Source organism: Calonectris borealis, chromosome 6 (genome assembly GCF_964195595.1).
Source record: "Calonectris borealis chromosome 6, bCalBor7.hap1.2, whole genome shotgun sequence".
Classification (NCBI taxonomy): domain Eukaryota; kingdom Metazoa; phylum Chordata; class Aves; order Procellariiformes; family Procellariidae; genus Calonectris; species Calonectris borealis.
This window is the reverse complement of record NC_134317.1, coordinates 18,289,190-18,313,037: the sequence shown is the minus strand read 5'-3', so window position 1 is coordinate 18,313,037 and position 23,848 is coordinate 18,289,190. Positions and strand designations below refer to the sequence as shown.

Sequence of the window (23,848 nt, the reverse complement as noted above, 5' to 3'; positions counted from 1 at the left end):
CTTGGAAGGAGAAACGTCTTTGCAAGGTCCCTCCAGAGGTAGCTGAGACTTCTAGTTAATGTCTGTTACTTTTCCCTTAATTCCACAGGAGATTGCTCTCCAGAGTTGTGGGGAGTCCCTTCTTTTGCTCTTAGAAGGTGATGGAAATCTATACTTCAAGCCTGTCTGTATAGGGACCTCCTCTACACGAATGTATACCATAAAAAACTGCACAAGGCTACCCATGGTTTTCACATGGAAGATCCATCAGTCTAACAGCAAGATTCTGTCTGTCAGCCCCACTGCAGGGATCCTCCAGCCCTATGAAGCCATGGTAAGTTCAAGTTCTACCAAGTTGTATTTTGCTCTCTACAATACAGCTGTGGAGTGTTTAGAGCAGAAAAGTGAGGGGTGCCAAGCATTTGATCATTAATGCCAAAATTGGCGAATACCAGTCAGTGTCTTAGTTTGGGTTGCTAGCCAGCATCTGCAGTCATGCTGGTTCCCGCAGTGGGAATTTGCCCAAACATGATGACATCGTCCTTGACTACAGGACCAAATGGGTCTTAAACGGGCACAAGATAACGATACCCTGGGTGGGACTGGGCATTAACACAGCAGCAACTTTGCCGTGCACCAGGAGATGTTAATAGACGGAGGATAAATGAGAGCATGAGAGGGTTTATGATGTTGTTCTTCTGTTCTCCCACCTGTAAATTCAGGTTCTAAACTTCTACTGTATTCCCTGAGTGCTTTTAGGCAGTAGTGAGGACTAGCATACCTCCACAGCCTGGCTTTGAATATCTGAATGTGCATTCCCGATATGAACCTTTGATACAGGCAGAGATGGTGGAGGATTGAAGTGAGACTGTCTCCAGAGTTGTCCGTAGAGGACTAGGTTAGCTGCAATGGAGGAAGGGGCTGTGCATTGAATGCAACCTTTATGATGTATAGGCTTGGCTCTGGTCTGGAGCTCTTGCGAGTGCTCTCCTTCCCTTTTGTGATTTCAGGCTCAGGCGTGGACTTTTACTCCCGACAAGGAGACCAAGTATCTGCTGCGAGCTATGGTGTTTGTAAGGAGGAAAAGCCCAGACCCCGTGTCTCCCAAAAGTGTCCATTATGCCTTACGAATTGTTGGAGAGGGGCTGCTGGGCACCATCAGGGTAAGGAACTGGGGCCCACTGGAGGGGTACTAGGGTGGGATGGGGGTCTTGGGCTTCCCCTCTTTGCACAATCTGTACTGGAGACAACCAATAAGGATTTACAGTAAAATTCCCAGACATTGCTTTCAGTGGAGATGACAGAGCTGATTCTGGCAGCCTAATGGCAACAGCATGACGTAAATGTCCTGCCAGTTCAAATGTGACCTGCCTGAATCCTCTGAGATCACTCTCAAATCCTCTGTTCCAGATTGAACTGAGCAAGCCATTTGGCTCCCTGGGACTCCCAGCTCTCTCCTCTCTTCTGTCTGCTCTCCTTCTCCATTTGTTCTGCTGTCCGCCTAATTTCTAAGTGTAGTGGACCTGAGTGTTAAAGCTGTGTGGCCACAATGTAGGTTTCCTCCTATTATCTGCAGATCTGTGCAGACACCTTCATTTTCAGGCAGGTTTCTTAAGGAATCAGAGCTAATAAAATAATATTTTGTAAGTCATTGTCAATCATATTGGACGGATGGGTAGAAAGGTCTTAGAGATATTTAGTCACGATAAATTGCATGTGAGTGGATGATTAGCCAAAAGAGAGAGGGACTCTTAATGCAGTCATGGAAGGACCAGCAGACAGAGCTCAGCTCTTGTGCCAAGCATAGCTGGCCAGCTAGTGTCCTCACAGCCCCGAATGCGCTGCATCTTACCCAGGAAGCAGCCTAAATAACAGTAGGAGAAAGCATTTGGAGGACAGATTGAGCCCCTTGCAGCCTTTTTAGAACATCTCCCAGGACATGCCAGCTCCTACACAAAGTAGGGAGCCCTTTGCACCGCACTGTGCGTGCCAAGGGATCAGCACGTGGAGAGATAAGTAGTGGCTACACTCGACCACTACACTCGACGTGTAACAGTGACCTTTGCACGGCGGGTTTGAATTCCAGGCACAAAAGGAGCACCTGGACCTTGGAAATGTTCTGGTTGGTGACCTGCAAAGCTGCAGTGTTGTACTGCTAAATGATGGGATTTGTTCTTTGAAGTACATTCTCAGCGTGGAACAACTGATCACCGGGCCTTGTGACCCTGAGGAGGTCCGCAACGATCCACTGGGTACTGTAAGGAAATTAGCATGGGATGGGACCTTGGCCTTCCCCTCTTTTCTGCAAAATCATTCTAGCACGAACTCAGAGGTTGGGCTGCTTGCTGGCTAGGTTGCATTGATTCCCTTAAGTGCCTTAAGGTACCTGTGTTTTATATGGTAAAAGTATGCTTGAGAAGATGTGAGGCAATCTCTGTGTGGTGGGTACAGCAAAGCAGCTTGTTTTGTGCTGTGCGAGTGGTAGAAACGTTTCATTGTCATGTTAACTTTGCAAAATCTTTATGTGGAAACATGAGTATCTTCCTGTTCCCATCACTTAATCAAAAATATCTGTGCTGTTAGTTAAATAAACTTTTGCTCAAAGTTTATTTTTTGCACACATGTGTGTAAATTTGAGCAAAATCAAAGCAGCAAGGGTTTTTTACATTTACATTACTACTAGAAGAAAATCATTTTCATGGGGTAGGAGGCTGTTATATTTCAAAGATCCATCCTGAAGCACATATCATTAAGTAGGATAAAGTAGGAGTCTCTTCAGAGAGAATTTCCACTGCATGAGCTCCCGTTACAATCCAGTGGTAGAGAGGCTACCTAGACCCTGGGATGTAGAAACAAGATAGGCAGAAGTCAGAGGGAGTTATGCCACTGAGCACAGCACTGGTAAGATGGCAATTATAATCCTGTGTTGGTGCTTACACTTGGCAAAATGTTTTTATTTTTTTCCATTTCTTTTATTTTTCCTTTTTATTGAATTTCATCGACACCACCAGGATTGGTACCTGGGCTCTAAAAACAGCTGATTCAACCACGCGCCACCCCATCTGTGGTGGTGCATTCCCCGCCTCTCCTGGGCTGCTCCACGATCTCAGAAACTCCCATTAAACCTTGGCCTTGGTGTAATGAGTCAGGCGGTGAAGCGACCCTTTACTGTATCAGGAACTCTTGCGTAGCTGAGGTTGGGGAATGTACCGATTGTACCAGAAACTTCTGCCTGGCCCAAGTGGAAGATGAGAGCGGAGATAATTGTCATCCCCTGATACCCTTATCTGAGTCGTAGCTCAAGTGGAACAATACCAAAGGATGTGAAGGTGCTTTTGCGTGGAGGTTCACAGGTGTGCAGAGGGCAGCTGTGGAAACAATGCAGGCAGCGTGTGCACACTCTCACCCTGTGTGTGAGTGTGATTTACATCATCTTATGTGTGTGCTGAAGGAAGAGATCCCTCAACAACTAGGAAATATCTGCTCCTTTGCTTATGGATTTGCTACAGGTGACTCTTCTATCTTGCTGGAAAAAGCATAACCCAGAGCCTGACAACTGCAGTTAGACCAGTTTGAACCTTGAAATAAGATGCAATTTCTCAGCAGAGAAGGGAGTTAAACAAAGGAGCTTCCCAGAGAAAATGGTGGAGTGCAACCCTTAGCTGCTTTTCTAGAGGAACTCCTCTGAGGAAGTTCCTTGTTCTTTGCTGGCCAAAGGCAGGCTGGGTACTCCCGATGAGCTGCCTACAGTCATAGTCTGGGAATCCGAACTTCAACACCTGAAGCTGGTCCTAATGATTAGGCATGGGGGGGCAGTGGCTTGAATTCAGGTGGGCTTGGGGAGCTGTATGCTGAACACATGTGGGGTGTAAGAGAGATCAGTGATGCCGAAAGCTCATATCATCTCTTTTTTCCTACAGCTCTAGAGCTGGAACAGTCCAGAGGGACAATCCCCGCAAGGTCAAAAGCTTTTGTCCGAATATCAGTCAGGCCAGCCCGTCGGCTGCATTACACCTGGTCAATCAAATATGCTATTTGCACCCCCACAGGTGAGAGATGGGTATTTTGGGAAAATCATTCTCTTCCAACCAAGTAGACTGTGTCATAACAGGCTGAGCTGCACGGTTCCCAGTATATGAGTCCTGCCTGAAGTAATCCCTGTGCTGAGCAATTCACCATTGCCAGATCCTATGTGCTGTCTCCTTTTTGCTGCACCTGTTGGGGTTAGATATGATTGAGCCATAACACACAGACAGGGAGAGCTCCAAGTTTCCTGCTGCTGTGGTCATAAGATTCCCTGCCCCTCTGCATATCATGGCCTTTTATGATGTGTCCTGAAAGAGATTCTGAGAGCTTCTTGCAACCAATCCTACACAGCTGGGGTCCTTTTTGTAGATCTGGATTGGTCCCTGTATGAGAAAGGATGCAGCTGAACTAGAAAAGGCATGGAGAGAGGCAACAGGGATGTTCAGAGGTGGGGAACAGTGTTTGTACAAGAAGAGACTAGTTAGACAAGGAGTTTCCAGCTTGGAAAGTGGAGAATGGCAATGCCACATGAATAGTGTGGAGAAGACAAGATATAAACAACTGTTCATGATTTTTCAGGGTGAAAACAAGGGGGACTTCATAAAATGATTAGGCTGTAGGCTTAACTCAAACAAGGGGGTTTTCACATAGTACAGAACTAAACTGTGTAAATACACTGCTTAAAACCATGTCATTCATAGTCTGTTGGTGACTTCTAAATGCAGAAGTCAAGGTACAACTAGAAGTCAGTGGTTTAGAGGTTTTCAGAAGCTGCCAGAGAAAAGACTGTGTACAAGTCCTGTTCTTTCTTTGTTTGGTCTGGGTAGGGCATCTCTTCATTTTGCTGTGCCAGACAGCTGCCCCTTAATGGTGTATGACTACTTTTTGGTGTTTCTTTCTCTCCCAAGCTACAGATCTTGGGAGCAAAAAAGAGGAACAGCAGCCCCTCTGCTGTGTCGTAGCAACAGGCGTCTACCCAACTTTCTGCGTCGCAGATGCCTGTTCAGCAGGGAGTGCCAGCGGTATCAGCAAGTTGCACCTCTGGAGGCTCTTTTCCTTGGACACACTGAATGAATACTTGGAGCGAGACCCAACTCCCAGCGAGCTCACCTACAGAGTTCCCACAAGACACAGGTGAGACGAGGAGGTAGCTCAGAGGATCTTTCAGTCCCTCGCACGAGCCAGACAGAGATGCTGTGGCTGTTGGCTTGTTTTGTAGCTCACTGCTGCGTGGCACTCTGTTATTCTATCCTTGCCCCTGCAGACAGTTGCTCACCTCCGCTTCCCTGCATACCCTCCCTAGAAAGGAGCTGCGGGAACACAAAATAATTTAATTGCAATGGACTTCTAAAAGTCTCTGGTCTAACCCCTTGCTCAAAGCAGGGACAACTAGATCAGGTTGCTCAGATCCTTGTCCAGTTCAATGCTGAATATCTCCAAGGATGAAGAAACTACAGCTTGTCTGGGCATCTGAGTCCAGTGTTTGACCACTTTCATGGTAAAAACTTTTTTTCCTAGTATCTAATAGGAATACCTTGTGTTGCAACTTATGCAGTTGCCTTCCCTGAGCCCTTGCTTCATAAGGCTGAACAAACCCAGGTCTCTTAGTCACTCCTTGTAAGTAATGTGCTCAGGCCCTCAGCCGTCTTGGTGGCCCTCCACTGGACCTGCTCCAGTATGTCAGTGACTTCATTGTACTGGGGAGCTGAAAAGCGCCTCAGATAAGCAAGACTCTCAGAGCTCCATGTATGCCACTCACTCTCATTAGGCATATATAAAAAATGGATAAAATCCAAAGGCCTTCCTTACACCTAAAAGGGCCAACAACATAATGTCAGAGAAGAATTCTAAGGAAGAGAGCCAGTGTAGAACGACCCTTTCCTCTGTCATGCCCTGCCAACCCTTCCTCCTGTCTCAATTGCATCTCTTCTTTGTCTCCTGTAACCAGCACATGCTTGATCCCTCCAGTGTACACCCCTCTCCTGCTGGATTTCAACTTTGGGGCTGCCCCGATAGGCTCAGAGCCTACCCTTGTGATGCTCCTGCTGGCGAACAAGGGCGTGGTGCCTGTGGAGTGGTAAGCAGGGCTTGCTGGAGCTCCGCCTTCTTTCTGGGGTCTCTCTGGGGATATGAAAATGCTCACAGGGGCCGTGAGACGTTTGCAAATTAATAGGGTGGATTTTGTAGGTGCGGCTTGTGTTGTGGAGCTGCGACTGAGATCTGTTGGTGGGTCTGGGTGGGGAAGCAAGCAAGGAATGGCAGAGAGTTCTGCAGATCAGACCTGATGAAATGTGATGTGTCCACCAGCTGGGCTAAACCTGGCTGGACTGAATGTACTGATCATGACCATGGAAGTTGTGTGTCCCTGTTGCTGACCAGCTGACTGGTTCCCTAGGGCCTTCTTGTTTCCTTCTGATCAGAAAATGGACATGGAGCACTGGGCAGAGGATGCTGAGTTTAGCCCCCATGAGCTGCACCAGATGAGAATCCAGGATAACCAGCTCTTCAGTGTTTCCCCAAAGTCAGGGAAACTTCTTCCAGGGCAGGAGGAATCTGTCCAGCTCTCACACAGGTGATGGTAACTACCTGTACTTCAGAGCCTCACGCTGCGTACCAGGACGTCACATGCCATCAGAGTCCCCTGTGTTGCCATGCCGAATCCTTCCGCTTCACATGCCCCTTGCCAAGCAGAGATTGGGCAAGTAAAAAGTCCCTGAACATGTCCAGTTTCTGGACCCCACAAAGCTTGTCTTCCTCAGGGGAATGTTGTTAATGTCCTTTAACGCTGCAGTGCAAGAGGCATTTAGCGTGACATGCTGGGGACATTGGTCTGCCCTGACGTGACAGCTGGGAAAATGAACAAGATGCTGCACTTCCTGTGGTTTTGATTATACAGTGATATTCTTATTTTTGTCATCAACTAGAGCTGCTAGCCCTTGTGTGCCTGTGGAGGGTATGAAGAAATCTGAACACGTCCCCTTTCACAGTAGACTTGATCTGAGAAGTACTGGCATTTCAAATGGCGTTGGCCTGGAAACTTGGGTCCCTAAATCGGTGTATGACAAAAATCAACATTGCATCACTCGTTCCCACCCAAACACAACTGTCCCCCTCCCTCTCTCAGTGGCCCTTACGCAACAGTGACTCTTTAGCTGGGAAGTGAATTGTCTCTAATGTACTGTGTGACCCTGATTCTATCACCCTGGGTACAAGGTTGGTTTCTAATGTTTTCCTCTCTCTCCTCTTTCACTGCTAGACATGATTTCATTGGCACTGATCACCTCCCTGTCCTGCTGAAGGTTTCCTATGGCCATGAGATTCTGGTAAGATAGCGGGTATCTCTTGGTTCTGTTTGCAGAACAGCAGCAGGTAGGAACTGAATTACAAGGTGTTTTCCCCAGAAGCTGCATGGCGTGCAGGGGGCTGTGGCCTTCCCCTGGAGTCTGCACTGGCCGGGCAGTAATGCAGGGCAAGCATAAACCAACATCGTGCAAACTCATGGTTCCAGCACAGTGTGATGTGGCAGCGCACTGGCTAAATGGCCCTTGGATGTGGCATCTGCTGGTTTCCCCAGGGAGGGAAAATTTTTATTGTTATTATTAACCTTTTTATTTTATTGGTGATGTTAGTGCAGAATTGCTTCCTCCTCCAAGCCAACTCCAAGTCCAAAACGGCCCTCCTGGGTTTTACAGTCTCTGCATGCTTTCCACACTCAAGTATATCTCATGGACAGGATTTCTGTGCTTGCTTCCCTGTATTTCATCTGCCTCACTGTGAGCTGTTCCACGCAGTGATCCTGGAGTTCAGCTCTGCAGCTCATCCGACTTCTCTCATGTGCAGCTTTCCTGAATCTCTCCATCTCATCAGCCCTCTGTGCTCTTCAAAACCCCCTGGAATGTGCTTTTCTCCAAAAGTACCACCTGCACTGGCTGCAGTTTGGGGGCACACCTGCTGGCACAGGGTTGGCAGAGCGTCCTCCGGCTCTGGAGGTATGGAGGCAGCTGCTTGCCAGGCCCAGAAGGTACTCCCTGCATCCCTGGTTGGCTGTTCCTGCTGCAGCCCTGATGCCTTTGTCCACCCATTTATTTCTTCTGCCAATGGTGGAGGAGCTTCCCACTCATTCTTCCTGCTGCGCTGCTTGCTAAAGCATCCCAGAGCTGATCTGCAGTGTTTTTTCCCTGAGCATTTCCTCAGGCTTGGAACTAATTTCTCTCTCTCTCCCTCTCTCTCAAACTGTCAGTTAGAGTCAAAGTCACCTTGTGCTCTGCCGGGCACAGCTCATGCCCGGCTGAGCCTTCCTGTCTGTCTCTGAAGTTTCCTATGAGACCATTGTGTTCACACATCTCTTTTATTTTTCTTTTCTTTCAGGACTGTTGTCAGCTGAAAATCCAACCCTTTGACCAAGCTGTTCAAACAGTGGCTTAACTGTGCCTTCCCTCAAAGCCCTTGGACAGGCTCCCTGTGCTCTGCCTGCCTGGCACAACCCTGAGAGTGGATGTGAGCATTTCACCAGCTGGCCAGTGAGGGAATAGGCTTTGGAGCACCAGCAGCCTATAGGGCACACATCCTCTCTTGCCACATAGGCAGTGGCTTTGGTGGCTACCAGAGGCCACCACCCTACCTCACGCTGTCACTGCAAAAGGGGCTGAAAAAGCATGGGAGGCCCTGGGGATGGTAAAAGACCCCTGGGTGCATTGGAGCTCTGGCAACAGGAGGCCAGTCCAGAGACCTGGAGCAGTGCAGGTGGTCACAATTTGCAGGGATGCACAGTGCCAGTACTGAACTGCTAATATCAAAAAGTAGAAATGGAAGAGGCTCCTCCTTCTGCAGAGAGGGCAACTGAGGGCCTGAACACAGTGTGCCTTCATTCCTTTCAGTCATGGCATGAAGAGCACAGAGCTGCCAGCCCCCGTGGCAGAGACTGCTCTAAGCGTGCTCACATGCCAGAATTGAACAGATCCTCACCTGGGAATCCGGTGAAATGTGCAGAACATATGCTAACCTTAAGGAAAGCAAATGCCATAATGTCATCCCAAAAGTTAAGCTTTGGAAATTTGAGATAGCAACAATAAGCAGAGGTGGAAACCATAGGACTGGCTATTGCCTGGTTATTCTGTCAAATTCCAAATTGCCTGGCTTCGGAGAGGTGATGTTAGCCAGCTGCAAGCCAATGCATGATTTTTTGGGCGGTCCAAACTCACCTCTGTCATGGCTCTATCCATGTGGACAGATTTTGACCTCCCAATCCTCTGCTTCCCCAACAGAGTCTGTCTGCTTCGTCTTCAGGAGGAGGTCCCTCTCCATTACTCCTTCCCCACTCAGTGGCCACCTTTCAGTCCTGAGATGACTGGATTTATAGGTGCTCTGAAGGACCCAAACTGATTTCCCGTTGGCCATTTCTTCTGACTGCAGGATGAAACTTCTGTAGGCTTGTGTGTTACCCACTCCCTTGTGCAGGAGGGAAACGGGGCCTCCCGCTGCCTAATGCTCTCACAGATTGTTCTTTGCCTCATCGCCATAGCCTGCCTGTAAGAGTGCAGCTGTGACCTTGTTCTCAGAGCTCCGGGATAGTTTGGCCAGGCAGAAACTCCAGCCCTCAGCAGTTTTAGTAGGAAAAGCACAGCTGGCTGCAGGTGTTGCAGGATGAGGCAGGCTGGTTCCCAGAACTCGCTGGAGAGAAGGGCTGGATCCCAGGGAGAATCCCTGAGCACACAGGATCCATAAACTGGAAGTGTTTGCACTTCGCTTCATAGCTGCTAATTAGATATTGTGAGATGTTGTCACCTGCAGCACGTGTTCTCCAGGCAGCCCTCCTCCCTGGTGAATCTGGTGTCTTTGTCCCCTCATGCTCTAAGTCATCACTGTGGGACACAGTCTGTGCGCTCTGGAAGGAGAACTGATTGCAGCAGGTCTTCACTTTTCTCCATTTGTCTCCCTTTAACTGATAGTCCTTCTAATTGTCACATCCTGTGTCTATGGAAACTGATGACAGTCTTTGCTCAGCAGTTGTGGTCTGGTGGAATCCAAGTTGACTTTTTGACTCAAGTAATAGAAATGGGTGTTTCACTCCCAAAGCTCAGGAAGGTTCCTGTCCCTTTTTCCCTTGCAGTTTGGAAGTGTCAGCTCTTGTCCTCCTTCTGTTTTGCATTGCATCTGGCTTGCTGAGGCCCTCAGGAGGCTGAATGCTCATGAAGTGCTTTGAAAAGATCCCATGTGGGACTTTGTTAGCACTGTATTTCTAGTCTTCTCTCCCTCTATCCTTTGCTTATGGAGCTGAACTGGAATGGGTTGTTTTGGAGGAATCAGCATTCTCTGCTCTTGTGTAAGCAGCTGATACAGTATCTCCTGCAGGTGTCTGTCCAAGGCATCCACCTGCCATTGCAAACATCCTCTCCATCTCCTGCATAAGCACTTGAAAAATATCCGTGCTTTAGGCCTAGCTAATTGTGAATTGCAGCAACTTAGCTCCCTTTGGCCCATGCAGAGACATCACTAGCTCTGTGACTGCTTTACAACCTCTGTCTCTAGGCAGACAGCTCAGGGGTGCTTTGGGGTGATCCTGCAGGAAGTCGTGCATTGTGACTCATTCTAGCTTGATTGCAGTTTTCTCAAAATGCAGAATCCTGTGTCTCTTCCTTCCATGAAATAGCTCTATAAATCTCTCTGCTTTGCTTGAAGTGCCTGGCGGCTGCTTTGCTAACAGGATACTGTTGATCATTACTTGATCACTTAAAATTCAACTGGGATCTTCTTGCAGCTTTTGGACTGTTAGACATATTCTTGGAGCAGGATGTCCTCCAGAGTGAGGACATCCAGATGGTCCTTTCCAAGAGGAGGCCATTACTTACCTAAAATCCTGTCTTTCCAAAGGATTTGGCTGTCACAGCTGCACACTCTCCTATGTACACTCCAGACACTCATTCATGGAGAATTACTACCATATACTTGCAAAGAGAAGCACTGAGGCTGGTGCCGGACATAGCGGGGAGAAAAGTACCTTCTCTCTGAAACGAGATGCAAACCTTTCAGAGAAGAGCCAACAGTTGAGTAGGCTCTCCATCTCCTTGCTTTTTTCTTAGGACACACTGTCCTGGTATTACCAACTTAAATCTGTAACTGTGTTGCCCTCAGCTTGCAAAGTCTTTCAGCATCCTCGTGCAGTTGTTAGTGATGGGGCCAAGGCCCTGTGAGAAAGTGACTGCATTTCTTTCCACTGTAGCTGAACTTCAGCGGCGTGACGGTGGCACAGGACCAGCGGTACGTTCATTTTGCATCCACTAAGCACCTCTTCACACCCATTGCCATCGGGACCTCCCACTCCCCCACACAGGTGAGCATCCTGGGGCCAAACCCAGCAGCAGCAGAGGGAAGGAGCTAGTGTTACTGTGTCCCAAGGACACGCAGTGTCTGAGGCATTTCCCAGGAAACAGAATGGCCTCCACAGGAAAGCATCACAGCAGAACTCTGAGACTGGTACTAGGTAGAGCCTGGAAATGGCTGCTGGGATGGCAGCTGGGAAAGTACCTCTCACCATCTCCAGTTTGACAAGATTTGGCATTCACTCTAGCCAGAATGCTTATGAGGTGTGTTGGGCTGTTCCGCTATTCTCTTGCATTGGATCCAAGTGAAGACTTGTCTAGCTGCTCCAGGCACTCTGGAAATAAATCCTAATTAGTTTTTTAGTAAATTAATTAAACTTCCTTAAACACTTATTCAGCAAAAAAGGCGGCTTTGATTCTGTTCTGCCTAATTTACTTGGGAAATGAACAAATCTGAATTGAATTAAGATCGCTTTAATATGAGTGGGTTTGCATTTCAAGTAATCTGCTTTACAGTGATCCCTTTGGCTAATTTGTATTAATTTTCTCCTAGACTGAATTTGCAGGGCACCACTTGGAGAGGCGCTGTAGTTATCAATGTACATACGCGGTGATAAACCTTCAGCACAGTCTCCTATCAGAGCCTCAGTGATAAATCCTGACACTATGAGGTCTCCTCATTCTTAGGAGACAAGCTGCCTAATTAATTATTAATGCTTATCAGAGTCCTCTGGGGAAGTGTTAACTAGAGTAACTTGTGCATGGTATAATAAGCACTGTTCTCTCTGACTCACTTCAGATTTATGAACTCTACAATGGCGGCTCCATGCCTGTGATGTTTGAGGTTCAGCTGGACAACATTGTGAGGATCCAGGAGGAGAATTTTCAGCATCCTGTGTTTGTCTGCCTAACTCCTAGAGGAGAAATCCCTCCTGGCACAACAGGCCACACTGAGTGGATCTTCTCACCACTGGAAGCCAGAATGTACTTGGTAAGACCCTCCTCGTGACTGCCAGAAACAGTTTTTTTTTCTGTTGTTGTGTGCCTAAAATTCTTTAGATGTCTTGTTGATGGTTGGTCCATGCCATGCTACAGCTGAATTAAGCTCCATTCCTCCAAGAAGCAAAGAGTCTTGAGAGCAAATGAGTGGCTGGTCTGGTCAGGAAATGGAGCAGATAAATTCTAATAAATTTCTTCTTCCCAAAGAACACATTTCTTCCACAACCAAAGTCATCCCAATATGTATTTCTCAAGGATCAAACAGTCACCAGGGGTATAAATAGTATCTGATCAGATTTTTGGTTCATTGTTGGTCTCCAGTAACTCCCATCAAAGAGACTGAAGTCAGTGTCTTTTATCATTGCAGTGTACACTGCTGCAGCCCTCTGGAAACAGCCTTCCCAAAGACCTCTGTCCTAGGCTGCAGCAGGCAGGCAGAGCCACAGCTGGAGCACTACTTATTCCCCAATATGTGGTATATGCATGGAAAAATGAATACATTGAATTTTAAAACTCCAACTTTTGCTCCAAGAGGGATTCCCTGCCCGTCTCATACAGTAACTGGCTAATTGACTCCTTAACCAACTTTCCTGGGTTAGCAGGGAAGGTCAAGGCCTGAAAGAGCAAAAGAGACTGGATTTCTCCTCACCCATGCATGTTGTGTATTTAGACTAGTCCATTAGCAAGTATACTAGCTTCTTGCACATCTCTCACAAATATGACTCTGGACTTAATACTCTTATCTTGTCCAAGGCAGGTTGATGTTCCCATCCACATCCTGGGGGGTCAATCAGCTCTGATCACCTTCCAGGGAGTAGGCTACGATCCGAATACCATAGGAGACACCGTCACATCCAGTCAAGTTTGCTCTCCTTCAGTCTTTCCGGTTTCTACCAAGCTAACTGTGCCTGGGCAGGTAAGTCCAGGCATGCTGATATGAATGGTTAGTCCAGAAATGTGTGAGAGAGACTGAAATATGGAAGCGGCCCCCTCTAGCAGTAGCCTGTGTTGCAGGGGAGTTCATTGCCATGAGATAGAGCAAGATATTTCCCTTCCAGCAGGTCATCTAGAGCCTAACTCATAAAAGCAGTTGTTCTGAAAGGTGCCTTCCTTCCGGCTTGCTGCTTCCAACTGCCCTTAGAAACAAAAAGGTTTTAGGGTTTGTTCATTTTCTGAATTTTCTGTTAAAAGTTACCCTCCATCACAGCTACCTTTCTTATTTGCAGCTGAAACACCTTTTCTTTGCTAATTCATTCACAAAAATACTCCTGACATACCCTGTCAGGGCTTAGCTGCCTCCATTTCACAGCCAAACTCAGGTGATCCTGAATACAGACTGCAGGATGGTCGCTAATTCAGGCGCATCCCAAGGAATGCGCTTGTTTGACCTGTCGCTGCCTCAGCAGGAGCTTCTTTGGCCTGGCTAGAGCTGGCCTGCCAGCCTGGACAATCTGTTGCTAAACTCAGCCACAGATTCCAGCGTAGTGAATCAGCATTAAGCAGCATCAGCAGAGGCATACTCCAGACAGGTAAAGGATTCATCCTGTGTGACAGTAGCATGCCTGCCTTGGAGCCCAGCCACAGCTACTTATGCTCTTTGGCTTCCAGAAGAGCGATTGCATTCCTGGGTACAGCGAAGAGATGATGATTAAAAACCTGCCTCAGGCTGCCAATGAAGATGCCGTTCCACAAGGCTCTGTTGTCTGTAACCAAGAGTCATTAGCTTCTCTAATGATCAGAGTAATTAATTAGAGTTTGCACTGTGCCTGGAGAATAGGACAGACTAGTAGTATACTAGTAGCAAGGTACGGTGGGGAGCAGTTTCCCAAAACTCGCATTCAGTTTGGTGGGGATTTTGCACAAGGACACACCTCACGTGTTTGCCAACTGTCCTGGTGGACACGCGGGCGCTGCAGAAGGAGATCAGCTCCCTGGTGGGGAAGCTGGAAAGGACCTTCAGCGTCACCGACGAGCTGCTCTTCAAGGACGCCAAGCGGGACGAAGTGGTGAGGAAAGCCTACAAGTACCTGGCAGCTCTGCATGAGAACTGTAGGAAAAGGCCTGGATTGCAAGTGCTGCAGAGAGAATCCGGGTGCTACTGGTCCTCTGTGCTCCTGAGGTCCTCTCCTGCCCCAGCACCAGCATTCCGATCTGTTCATTGCTCGCTCAATCCCACTGCAACAGGTCTGTCCTCTTGCTGTAAAGAGTCATTGTAACCAGAGCAAAAATGAAATGTAGCACTGCCTCAAGTTGTTATGGTAAAGGTAACTGGCAAATGTTATCTATGAATTGCTGGATAACTTAAAGATGACTGTGTGACTGCCGTTCCCCAATGGCCATCTTCCTTCCCTGCTCTTCCTCCTAGTTTCACCTTGCTTCCTGCAGGCAGCCACCTTGTCACACCAGAGGATTTGCCTTGGAAATATCCCAGACTGCACCAAAACCAGTCGACTTGTCTTTCTCAACAATATCTCGGAGAGCAAGGCTGTTGTGTTTGCCTGGCGGATAAGCACCTGCAAAGACAAGAGGGTGAGTCCTTCTCTTTCCTCTACAGCCTTCTTGCCCATCTCTTTTGTGCCATGAAAGGATCTTACAACTCCATTTTCAACCAGACACTCAGAAACGATCCTAGGGAATTGGCTTTTGTACTAGCTGATGAAAGGAAAGGGGAGAGAAAAGTGAAGGCAAGGGTTAGGATAGGGGGGGAAAGAGAGGAATTCAGAAGGGGAATCTGAAATCTTCGGTGAGAATACATGAACCTCGAACTACAGGATGTGATAATGAAGCTCGGGACCCTGTCTACCAGCAAAGTCCATGGTCATTCTTTGAATATATCAGCTGCATCTCTCTCATGCCACATACCTCTGAGAAGGGGAGGGGAGAGAATTCCCACAATCCTGTGTTTCCTGCGAAGAGAAGGCGTGTAGGAAGGTCCCAGGACAGTGAAACAGCTCCTCTGTGGCTTGTTGTTTTTTTTTTTTTTTTTTTTTCCCCCCCAGATGTTGCAGATTGCTCCAGAGTCAGGGGTTGTGCAGCCAGGAGAGAGCATCCCCTGCTTCATCACACTGCGACCTTCAGGGAGTGCTTCCTTCTGCAGCACAGATCTGGTGTGTGAGGTGAGATCCAAGAGGTACCTGTGTATTACCATCACCTGGGCATGTCACTGCAGTTCCCAAATGGCTGGCCCCAGCAGTCAGCTGCCTGCTGCTTCCAGCTGAAGGAATCCTGCCTTGCTTTGTAATGCTGGCCAGCACTTCTCATTCCTGAAGATAACTGAGCTTCATCTCTCCTGATGCTTTAAGCGTCTCTCTGTCCGTGTGGTGTAATTGTGCAACATGTGGCTTTGTGAGTTGAACCCAGCTACAAGAAGCCACAGTTTGAATGGGAGTGGCTTTCAGTGGATGTCAGAGACTTAAATATCTGTAAAAAGCAAGCCTTGCTTCTTTAATATTAGTGGGGGCACAGACTTGCAGTAGTGTCCCTCTGGACGCTTTCCAGGTGTCCTTTGGCAAAAGATTGTGTCTTCTCTGTGTGTGTCTGGTAATAGCACTGTTCTCTCCCCTTCCTGCCACTGGAAGACATGGAAGGGGAGTGGGCTTCTGGCTGGGACCTCCTGGAAGGGAGGAATTGGTGACAGGCATGGACTTGAGCCAGACACTGTGTTATCTGTAGCTCTCTTCTGGCTCTGCTTCCTCCAACCGTGGTTTGCTTCATAGATATACATCCAGGAGTCCCTGGTTCAGTACGAGAGAAACCTGCAGGAGTGGGAAAAGGAGAAGGACCGGCAGGCTGTGGAATTCACCATCACAGAGCAGGACCTTGGGACTAAGAAGAAGCCAAAGCCACCTGCCGGGGTAAGTGCTGCCAGAACTTTAAGCCAGCTTAGCTGAGTTCAGAAACAGCAGCCAGTGTCAACAAGAAACATTCTTTAAGAAAATCTAGGCAAGTTGATATGAAGACATGAGGCTCTGATCTACTCAAGATCTCATAGCTGGTCTGTGGATAGTGGAAAATAAGATCTTGATTTCTAGCCAAGAACCACCTTACAAACTCTGAAATTGCTAATGATCATCTGAAATTTGGAAGCGCATTAGAAGCCTTAGGAAAAACAAAGCCAGTGGCTCTGGAAACCAATGGCTAGATTTCTAACCATGAATAAACACTGGAGAGAAATGTGTAACTACCAGTAAGAATGTGGCCCGAGTGAAGAATGGGAGGATGAGATCATTGACTGTCCGCTGGAACAAAGTAAAACAAAATCCTAGAGTCTTGTTCTGCCCCATACCTTTCCTATGGCAATTTTTCTTCCTTCTTTTTTTTTTTTTTTTTTCCTTCTTTTCAGAGGTCATCAGATTATGCTGAGACAGAAAATCTTCCTGAATCCTCAGCTGTGATCAGGAAATACAAGGTAAGTCAGGCCTGTCTCACCCATAGTAGAATCAAACTAATGGCTTTAGAAAAGAGGCAGATGCTGGATATCACAGCGTGGGAGCCTGGACAGAGAGCACAGCAGGATTTGTAGCTTCAAGGCTTTGGGAGACAGACTGTTTGGAGGAGCCAGAAGAATCAGACTGTCTGGCTGTGTCCTGTGGGCAGTAACTTTCCAGCTGAGGTGAACGGGAAGTGAAATTGGAACCAAAAGTGCACCCATGACTGGAGAAAGGGGGAAAAGTTTCAAATAAGCAGAAAAGATGCACACGGGCAGGGCAGTCGGCACCTGGACTGGTTTCATGCTGGCGCTACAATGGAATGTGTGCCACGACAGAAAGTGGCAGGACCCTGGCATGACGTGGTGCAGGCTTTGTCGTCACTGCTAAAAGAGCTGTGCTCTGTGCTCAGGAGAAGTTGCAGGCAGGAACTGCCTTGATTTAAGTGCGCAGGAAGTTTTAAAGCTCAATTTGCCTGGTTCATCTCTGTTTCTCCCCAAGTTCGTACAACTGTGCGCACTGCTGGAAAAGACGGCTTTTCCAGCTGTAGGGGCAAGGTGTGAGACAAGGTCCCAGTGAATGCTCTGCAGAACTGCCTGGGCCCAAAGGCAAAGCCACGCTGCATCTACAGCCGTCAGCAGGACCTGCTGTGGGAATGACAGGGCTTGTGGAAACCAGCTAACCCAAGATGTGGAAGGGTTAGGGGGAGCTGACGTGAGGCAAGGCCTGAGCAGATTAACTCAGCTAGGAGACACAGCTTGTCATCTCAGTACCTCCTCCACACTAAGGCTGTAGCAGTGCTCCTGGGACCCCGCAGAGTGCCTCTGCAGGCCCCGCACTGTCCTGTGTGAAGGTATCAGCCCGGGGCAGCTCTGGCTTGGACTGTCTGCTCTGTGCTGTTAGGTGTGATCAGTGATGCCGGTCAAGTTATTCATTGGGATGAACATAAGGATGGTTGGGGAAAAGTAATAACAGTTTCATTTAGTCCTCTAAGGGTTTTAGGTCCTGGTGATAATTTGGAGCCTGCAGTCACCTGCTGTGTCTGTGTCAGGAGCAGCAAAGGCCTCTGGCCTCATTCACAGAGGCTGGACAGCTATGTCTCAAAAGTCATTGAAGTCCTGTGATGCCTGAGGGCTTCTCCAGAGCTGGGTGGTGTCCTTCTGGCCCAGGCTTCTGGATGACTACTTCCCTAAGAAGCTTCCCCCAAACTGACTGCTGGTAATGCAACCCCAAACTGGCCCATGTAGTGTGGCTGGAGTCAGTTCCTGGTTTCCTTCCAGGCTCAGGGGACAATTTCTGCATGCATTCCTGCACATCCCTTCTCCCACAGCACTCCTGGTGTGCTCAGAAGAGCAGAGATGATCTCTTGGAGTACCACAGGGATGGATCAGAATACAACAGCCCTGAGTGCCCTGGGGAGACCCTGAAGCCCTGCTGACACTCGGGGCTGGCACACAAGGCAGCGAGGAGGGAGCAGACCTGATTTCCAGCATGGCCGCTCGTGCCTGATAGCGATACTGCAGTGCCAAAATCATTTTGACGCTGTCTCCTGTCCAGGATCTGGTGTCTCTGGCTGCTGGGCTTTCCAGTTCTCATGCCTGTGCTCACACCTACACCAGCCTACCTGTGGCCAAAGGAGCAACTAAGTACCTGCCATTTCTTTCTCTCCAACAGACATTACCCCCTATTAAAAACCACCATATGCCCAATCTGCCGGCTGGACACTTTCAGAGGAGGCTGCTGTTGGACAAAGAAGCCAGCCGGGTGTGGGTCAAACCAGAGCCTCCCAAGCCCATCCTCTTACACCTTGGTGTGACAGCCAGGTCCTACTCTATTGAGGACTTCTTCAGCAACTTCACCTCGGAATTCCCCAAATACTTCTTGTCCCGGTAAGAGATCCAGCTTTTTTGGATTGGCATCTTCATCTGAGCCAGGGCTGCCCATGCTGTGATATGCACTGAACTTGGAGCTCTGCTCTGCTCCTCTCCAGTGCCTCGGTATTAGGCAAGAGGTGCCTTGCTTTCCCCAGCATTAGCTGACATGACCTGTTTCTCTCCCCCCCTCAAAAGGGAGATACCGTCAAAGCTCAGTGCTCCTCTCTTACGACAGTGTCCGTGCTGCTGTCACAAATGCAGCAGCTCCCACTCCTCCCCTGGTTCCCTGCACCGCTCCCTGCTTGCCTGCAGTGCTGCTGCTCAGCCAGGGGGATGCAGGTCTTTGGTAGTTCCGTTCAGCAGTGCTGCCACTGATGGAACAACTCCTTCTTTCCCAGCCCCTTCAGTGACTGGCCCTTGGAGAGCAAGTTTGTGGATGGGTGTAAGGACAGAGACAGAATGGACGTGGACCCCAAATGGCTGTCCCTGGCTGCTGCTTCCAAACAGGAGTTGCAGATAGTGACTGACATACTCACAGGTGTCATCAGGTGCGTGTCCCTTCACTCTCACCCGGTTTGGAGCCCCTGTCCTCCAGGGCAGTGCATGCAGCATGGCCAGCCCTCTGCTAATCCCGAGGAGTCTGTGTACTCCTGCTGCACCAGAACAGGGGGATCCAGCCTGCCAAAGGCTGCCCTGGGAACTATGAGCTCAGGAGTCCTGGTGTGACAGGCAAAGGCAGGGTCTTGCTCCCCAGCTAGGGGCTGGGCCAATCTCCGCATAGTGAACAGTGTCACTGCCCAGGAACCAGGGCACTCTGCCTGCCATGATCTTGGGAACAGGCTGCAGTGGGATTCACCTATTTTGTCTGTCAGCTGCAGACATGTAAAGAAACAGTGCTGGGGAGGCAAAGGTAGTTTCCTTAGCTCAAGCCATCTTGCTGCCTCCTTTAGGCTCAGAAAGCAAGAAGGGACAGACTAAACATTGACATCAGTCAGGGTTTTCCTCTGATTTGGACTGTCCTGTAATGATCCTCTGGGGTCATACAGATATCTGATTTTCTGAGACTCATCCCTTATTTTCCTCCTCCCAGAGGCCTCTTGGAGAACACCCAGTTCCATGACGCAGTGAGAAGAAGCCTGGATGAGCCCATTCCATATTTCTCCCAGTTCCGGTATGCAGAATCAGCAGAGCTCCAGGACAGGAGACAGTGCTCCATGGTCCCCTCCAGGGTCTCTGCTTCGCCAGATCTTTACCCTGAGAAGGATGGAAAGAGGAAAGAAATGAGGCAGGAAACCTCTCCCAACAATGATTTGCTGGAGTCTTGGGAGATTCTTAACCACGAGCAGTTGAGGGAGCAGAAGGAGATGATGAGCAGGTGAGGAAGAGCTCACACATGAAAGACCAGAGTGCACAGGCAGGAGAGCCATGGCAGCATACTGCCTGGCCAGAAACCCATTTCTCCTTCAGCCCTGCGGCATTTCTGCTGGGGTTTCTGTGTGCTCTGAGTGGAAATCGATGCTAGCCCACCTAGCCACCCTCTCCCGAGTACGGTTTGTGAAGAGCACAGGTTTGCTGTGTCTTGGGCTGGAGCCGTGGGCAGTGCCAGGATGCTGGTAGTGAGTGAAGTCTGCTTTACGCTCGGACAGTCCTGGCTGTATTAGACATTAGAGTGCAGTGTGTGCTTACCTTACCTTTTATTTTCACTGCAATATTTCATCACCTTGCATTTGCTGTGGCTACTCACTTGCACACTGCCACAGGCCACAAGCATATGCACAAATACTAACTACAGCACAGCTTGGAGGGAGAAACCAGTAAAACCACAGTCACCCAGCTCTGTCCGAGGTCAGGGCCTGATGCCAGCTGGTGGCAGTTCTGGGAGAAAGGTCAGCACCCCATTGCTCAAGTCTTTGGTTCATCGGCCTCAGTGTGTAGGAAACAGTGTGTGCTCCACTGCTGTGCCTGATGTGTCCTGGGAGGAGTCACAGCAAGCAGCCTGCCTTATCTGCTTTCTGATAGCTGTCCTCTGCCTGTACTTTTGCCCCTGCAGGCAGCCGGCCTTTGGGAACCTGGTGGAGCTGGTGCTGGAAAACACACTGCAGAATATCCTGATCGAAGCCAGCCGTGGGGAGGTGGTGCTGACAGCCCGGCCCAGGGTCATTGCTCTACCCCCCAGCCCTTCCCAAAGGTAGCAGAGTGTATCTGTGCTGTGGCGGGGGACAGGACCTGTCCTTAATATGTCAGGCTGAAGCACAGCCCATTTTCTAAACCACGTGGATTAGCTGGATCACTGCCTATCAATGCCAAGGCTGCCTGTGCAAAAGGTGGAATCCAATCCCAAAGCCTCTGCCCCTTCTTGGCTTGTCCTGAGTCACAGAGCAGAGGTGGTAACGCTACAGCCTTTCTGTGGACCCGAGACTATCACGCAGCTCTGGGGCAGGGTCCTGTGACTGGACAGCTGGCAGAAGGGCCTGGCCTGAGGCACTGGAGAGCCCAGCACAAAGAGGGACTCTTGGGAAAAGGGGTCAAGGAGCAGGCAGCACAGCCTCTGACAGCAGAAAGGGGGCAAAGCTTCTGTAGCCCAAGATGGTATGGGATCTAGTTAGGTTAAGGGAATAGGTGGGGAGGCAGATTTGGGGCTGAGGGCAAAGCATGAGGATTTGCCTCAGCTTGGGGAGAAGTGCAGGGTGATGGGATTGAGGGAGGATGGGAGAGGTTGTTGGATGGAGATGTCATCTCCAGAGCTGCAGGAGTCTGGAATAGATAGCTGATGGGTCTTCCCCGTGATCCCTCAGGGAGGGATGATTGCCTAGGGGGAGGCGGCAGCAGGCTGCACTCTGCCCACCCCAAAAGCAACCTCTTCTTCTTCAGAATCACCAATCCAGCACCCCCACCCTCAAGAGCATAGCTGCTGAGCACTGTGCTGCTCGAGCTCTTCAAGCACATCAACTGTCTCCACTCTTCATCCTGTCCCTGTGATGTCCAGAGCAATTCTGATCCTCCCACACCATGACCTGAGCTCAGCATTCTGGCTGCTTCTGAGGAGGTATGTCCTGATTATGTCCTCAGCTCCAATTTGAATCCTCTGGCAACTCCACAGCAGAGTTCATGAAACATCTCCTTTCTGTGGACGGCCACATCGTCTGAGAAGAACCTCCCTGCGCTACAGGGAGCACATGGACAACCTCTGTGACTGTTCCCACTACCCCTAGTCTGTACCAACTGGGAGAGGAGTGGAATCTTTGAAATGAAGCTGAGGAAGGACTGACAGCTGGGCATTGAGGTGCTGAGCCCCTGCCGACACAAATATTGAATCCTCCTCCCCTCCTTGCTCCAGTGGCTGCTGCAGGTCCCACGTACAGCGACGCAGCCCGAGAGAGCAGCTGCAGCACCATGTAGCACACCTGGCAGCCCAATAAAAGGAGCTTGGCCTCTGTGTGACACCGGTGTGTAACATACGTGATCGATGTCCGGGGGGCACCCTGGACAAGCTCTCCCGTTTTCAAACTGCAAGGCTGTCGCCTGGGGAAGAGGATGCTTTGAGCCTTGGCCTGGCATAGGGGTCCAGCAGGCTGCGGGAGGGTGTCACTGTGAAGGAGCGGGGTTTGTCACAGCCGGGAGGTGGCACTGTTAGTTGTGAGAAATCCCGGGAGCCAGCGCAGAGCTGCGGCTGGTGCTGGGCACCGGCTGCCGGCTCCCTGGCAGAGGCTGCAGGCCGGCCGTGCCAGGCAGCAGGGCTGGGTTTGCAGCATCTCCCCTCTTCTGCAGCCCTGCTACGGGCTCTGCTATGCAGGGCTCACCCAGCCACCCTGCTCTGGTGGGGATGCAGCTGGTGTCCCCCTCCAAACCCTCCTGCCCTGTGTTCCCAGTGCCAGCGCCCAGCCAAGAGCGGAGCTGCACCTTCTCCCCTTGCAGCCCAAGAGAAGACCATGCACGAGGAGCTGCGGAGGGCTTTCACCCTGCTCAGCAGAAGGCAGATGCCTGCTGTGCCCGGCACCACCCCAGCGCTCCGCTCTGTGCGGGAGCCCTGCGTGCGTAACCGTTACTAAGCCCCAGGGACGAGCTGTTCCTGTTGTCAGAGATACAGCAAAGGCACTGCCAGCTCCTGAGCTCAGCCTGGGCGCCTGGGGCCTTCACGTGGGTCCTGCATCCTTCTCATGAGAAGTGCAGACCCTCTCCTCCCTCCCCAACACTCTGGGTGCCAGGTGTCCTACATCACAGCAGCTTTCCTGTCTTCCTCTGGGCTTCGGCTGGCGCTGAACAGGCGATGGGGTACCCCCTCCTTCCTCCCCAGCTCAAGGCAGCAGCAGGGCCTGGCTGTTCAATCCAGTTGGGGTGACTCTGCCTGGTCCAGGCTCCTCACTAGGCTTTGTTCACTGCAGATGCTCTGTAGTCCTGTGACAGGCTTCCCAAATGGGTAACAGGCAGGGGCAGGAGTCTCGCCATTGTCCTAAAGCAGGTTGAATCCAGCTGCCTGCAGGAGCCCAAGGGCAGCCTGGAGCAGTAGAAACAGGGTCAGTGAGTTTGTCCATCCTCAGACCTGCTGCATGATCTGATGCTCTCTGGACTGTGTCACTGTTAACTCCGCAGATGGGTCAACCACAAATGCTGTGTGCGAGTCTGGTATAGCACCAGTGAGTGTGAATGGATGGAGCCTGAGTGCACACACATGTGCAGGGAATGATTTTTTTTTGTCATTAAAGCTCCTGTCCTCCCCACTCTCCCATGCTGAACACAGCCTGGACCTGGAGGAAACAGAACTCACACTGTACTTGCCTGTTGGAGCACTATCAGAGGTAAATTCACTTCTCTGATTAGCCTCTCTCTAGTAGGAGAAAACCCTGAGATGGTGCCTTCAGCAACGGGTGAGTCAGGGAACAAGAGGTTTGAGAGCTACCTACACATCTGAGAGAAAAATTTCTCCCTCGGCTCTTTGCAGGGGGTGTGAGATGGTGGTGTGTCACCTCTATTCTAGGTCTTCTCTGGTACCTGCCAACCAGAACAACTCAGCATGCACTAAGCAAAGCCATTAGCAGCTGTCACACGCTTTTCTTCTTTTATCCTCATCCTAAGTTAAAAATACACCAGGGACAGCCCCTTTCCAGGTTGGGGAAATTCCTGCTTCCTCTTCTCAAGCTGGGAACTAGACCCTTGGCCCCGGTTTTGGAAAACACTTGCATGTGTGACCGAGCCACACAGCTGTCCTTTTGGCAAAGGGAGTGGG

At 49.8% G+C, this 23,848-nt stretch overlaps 1 protein-coding gene across 1 annotated transcript in view; it reads left to right on the top strand.

Moving 5' to 3' along the window:
- The window catches only part of CFAP65 (cilia and flagella associated protein 65), a 34,096-nt gene extending 12,030 nt beyond the window's left edge, over positions 1-22,066 (top strand). The window contains exons 13-32 of the mRNA XM_075153936.1: positions 89-313; positions 990-1,142; positions 2,066-2,231; positions 3,900-4,028; positions 4,914-5,139; positions 5,954-6,082; positions 6,401-6,577; positions 7,262-7,328; positions 11,225-11,335; positions 12,124-12,315; positions 13,081-13,239; positions 14,709-14,852; positions 15,323-15,439; positions 16,040-16,177; positions 16,666-16,731; positions 18,425-18,639; positions 19,023-19,172; positions 19,715-19,999; positions 20,675-20,812; positions 21,496-22,066. Of these exons, the coding sequence (XP_075010037.1) occupies positions 89-313; positions 990-1,142; positions 2,066-2,231; positions 3,900-4,028; positions 4,914-5,139; positions 5,954-6,082; positions 6,401-6,577; positions 7,262-7,328; positions 11,225-11,335; positions 12,124-12,315; positions 13,081-13,239; positions 14,709-14,852; positions 15,323-15,439; positions 16,040-16,177; positions 16,666-16,731; positions 18,425-18,639; positions 19,023-19,172; positions 19,715-19,999; positions 20,675-20,812; positions 21,496-21,532 (3,024 nt within the window). The 3' untranslated portion in view covers positions 21,533-22,066. The remainder of the gene's footprint in view (positions 1-88; positions 314-989; positions 1,143-2,065; positions 2,232-3,899; positions 4,029-4,913; positions 5,140-5,953; positions 6,083-6,400; positions 6,578-7,261; positions 7,329-11,224; positions 11,336-12,123; positions 12,316-13,080; positions 13,240-14,708; positions 14,853-15,322; positions 15,440-16,039; positions 16,178-16,665; positions 16,732-18,424; positions 18,640-19,022; positions 19,173-19,714; positions 20,000-20,674; positions 20,813-21,495) is intronic.
- The last annotated feature ends 1,782 nt before the right edge of the window (positions 22,067-23,848 follow it).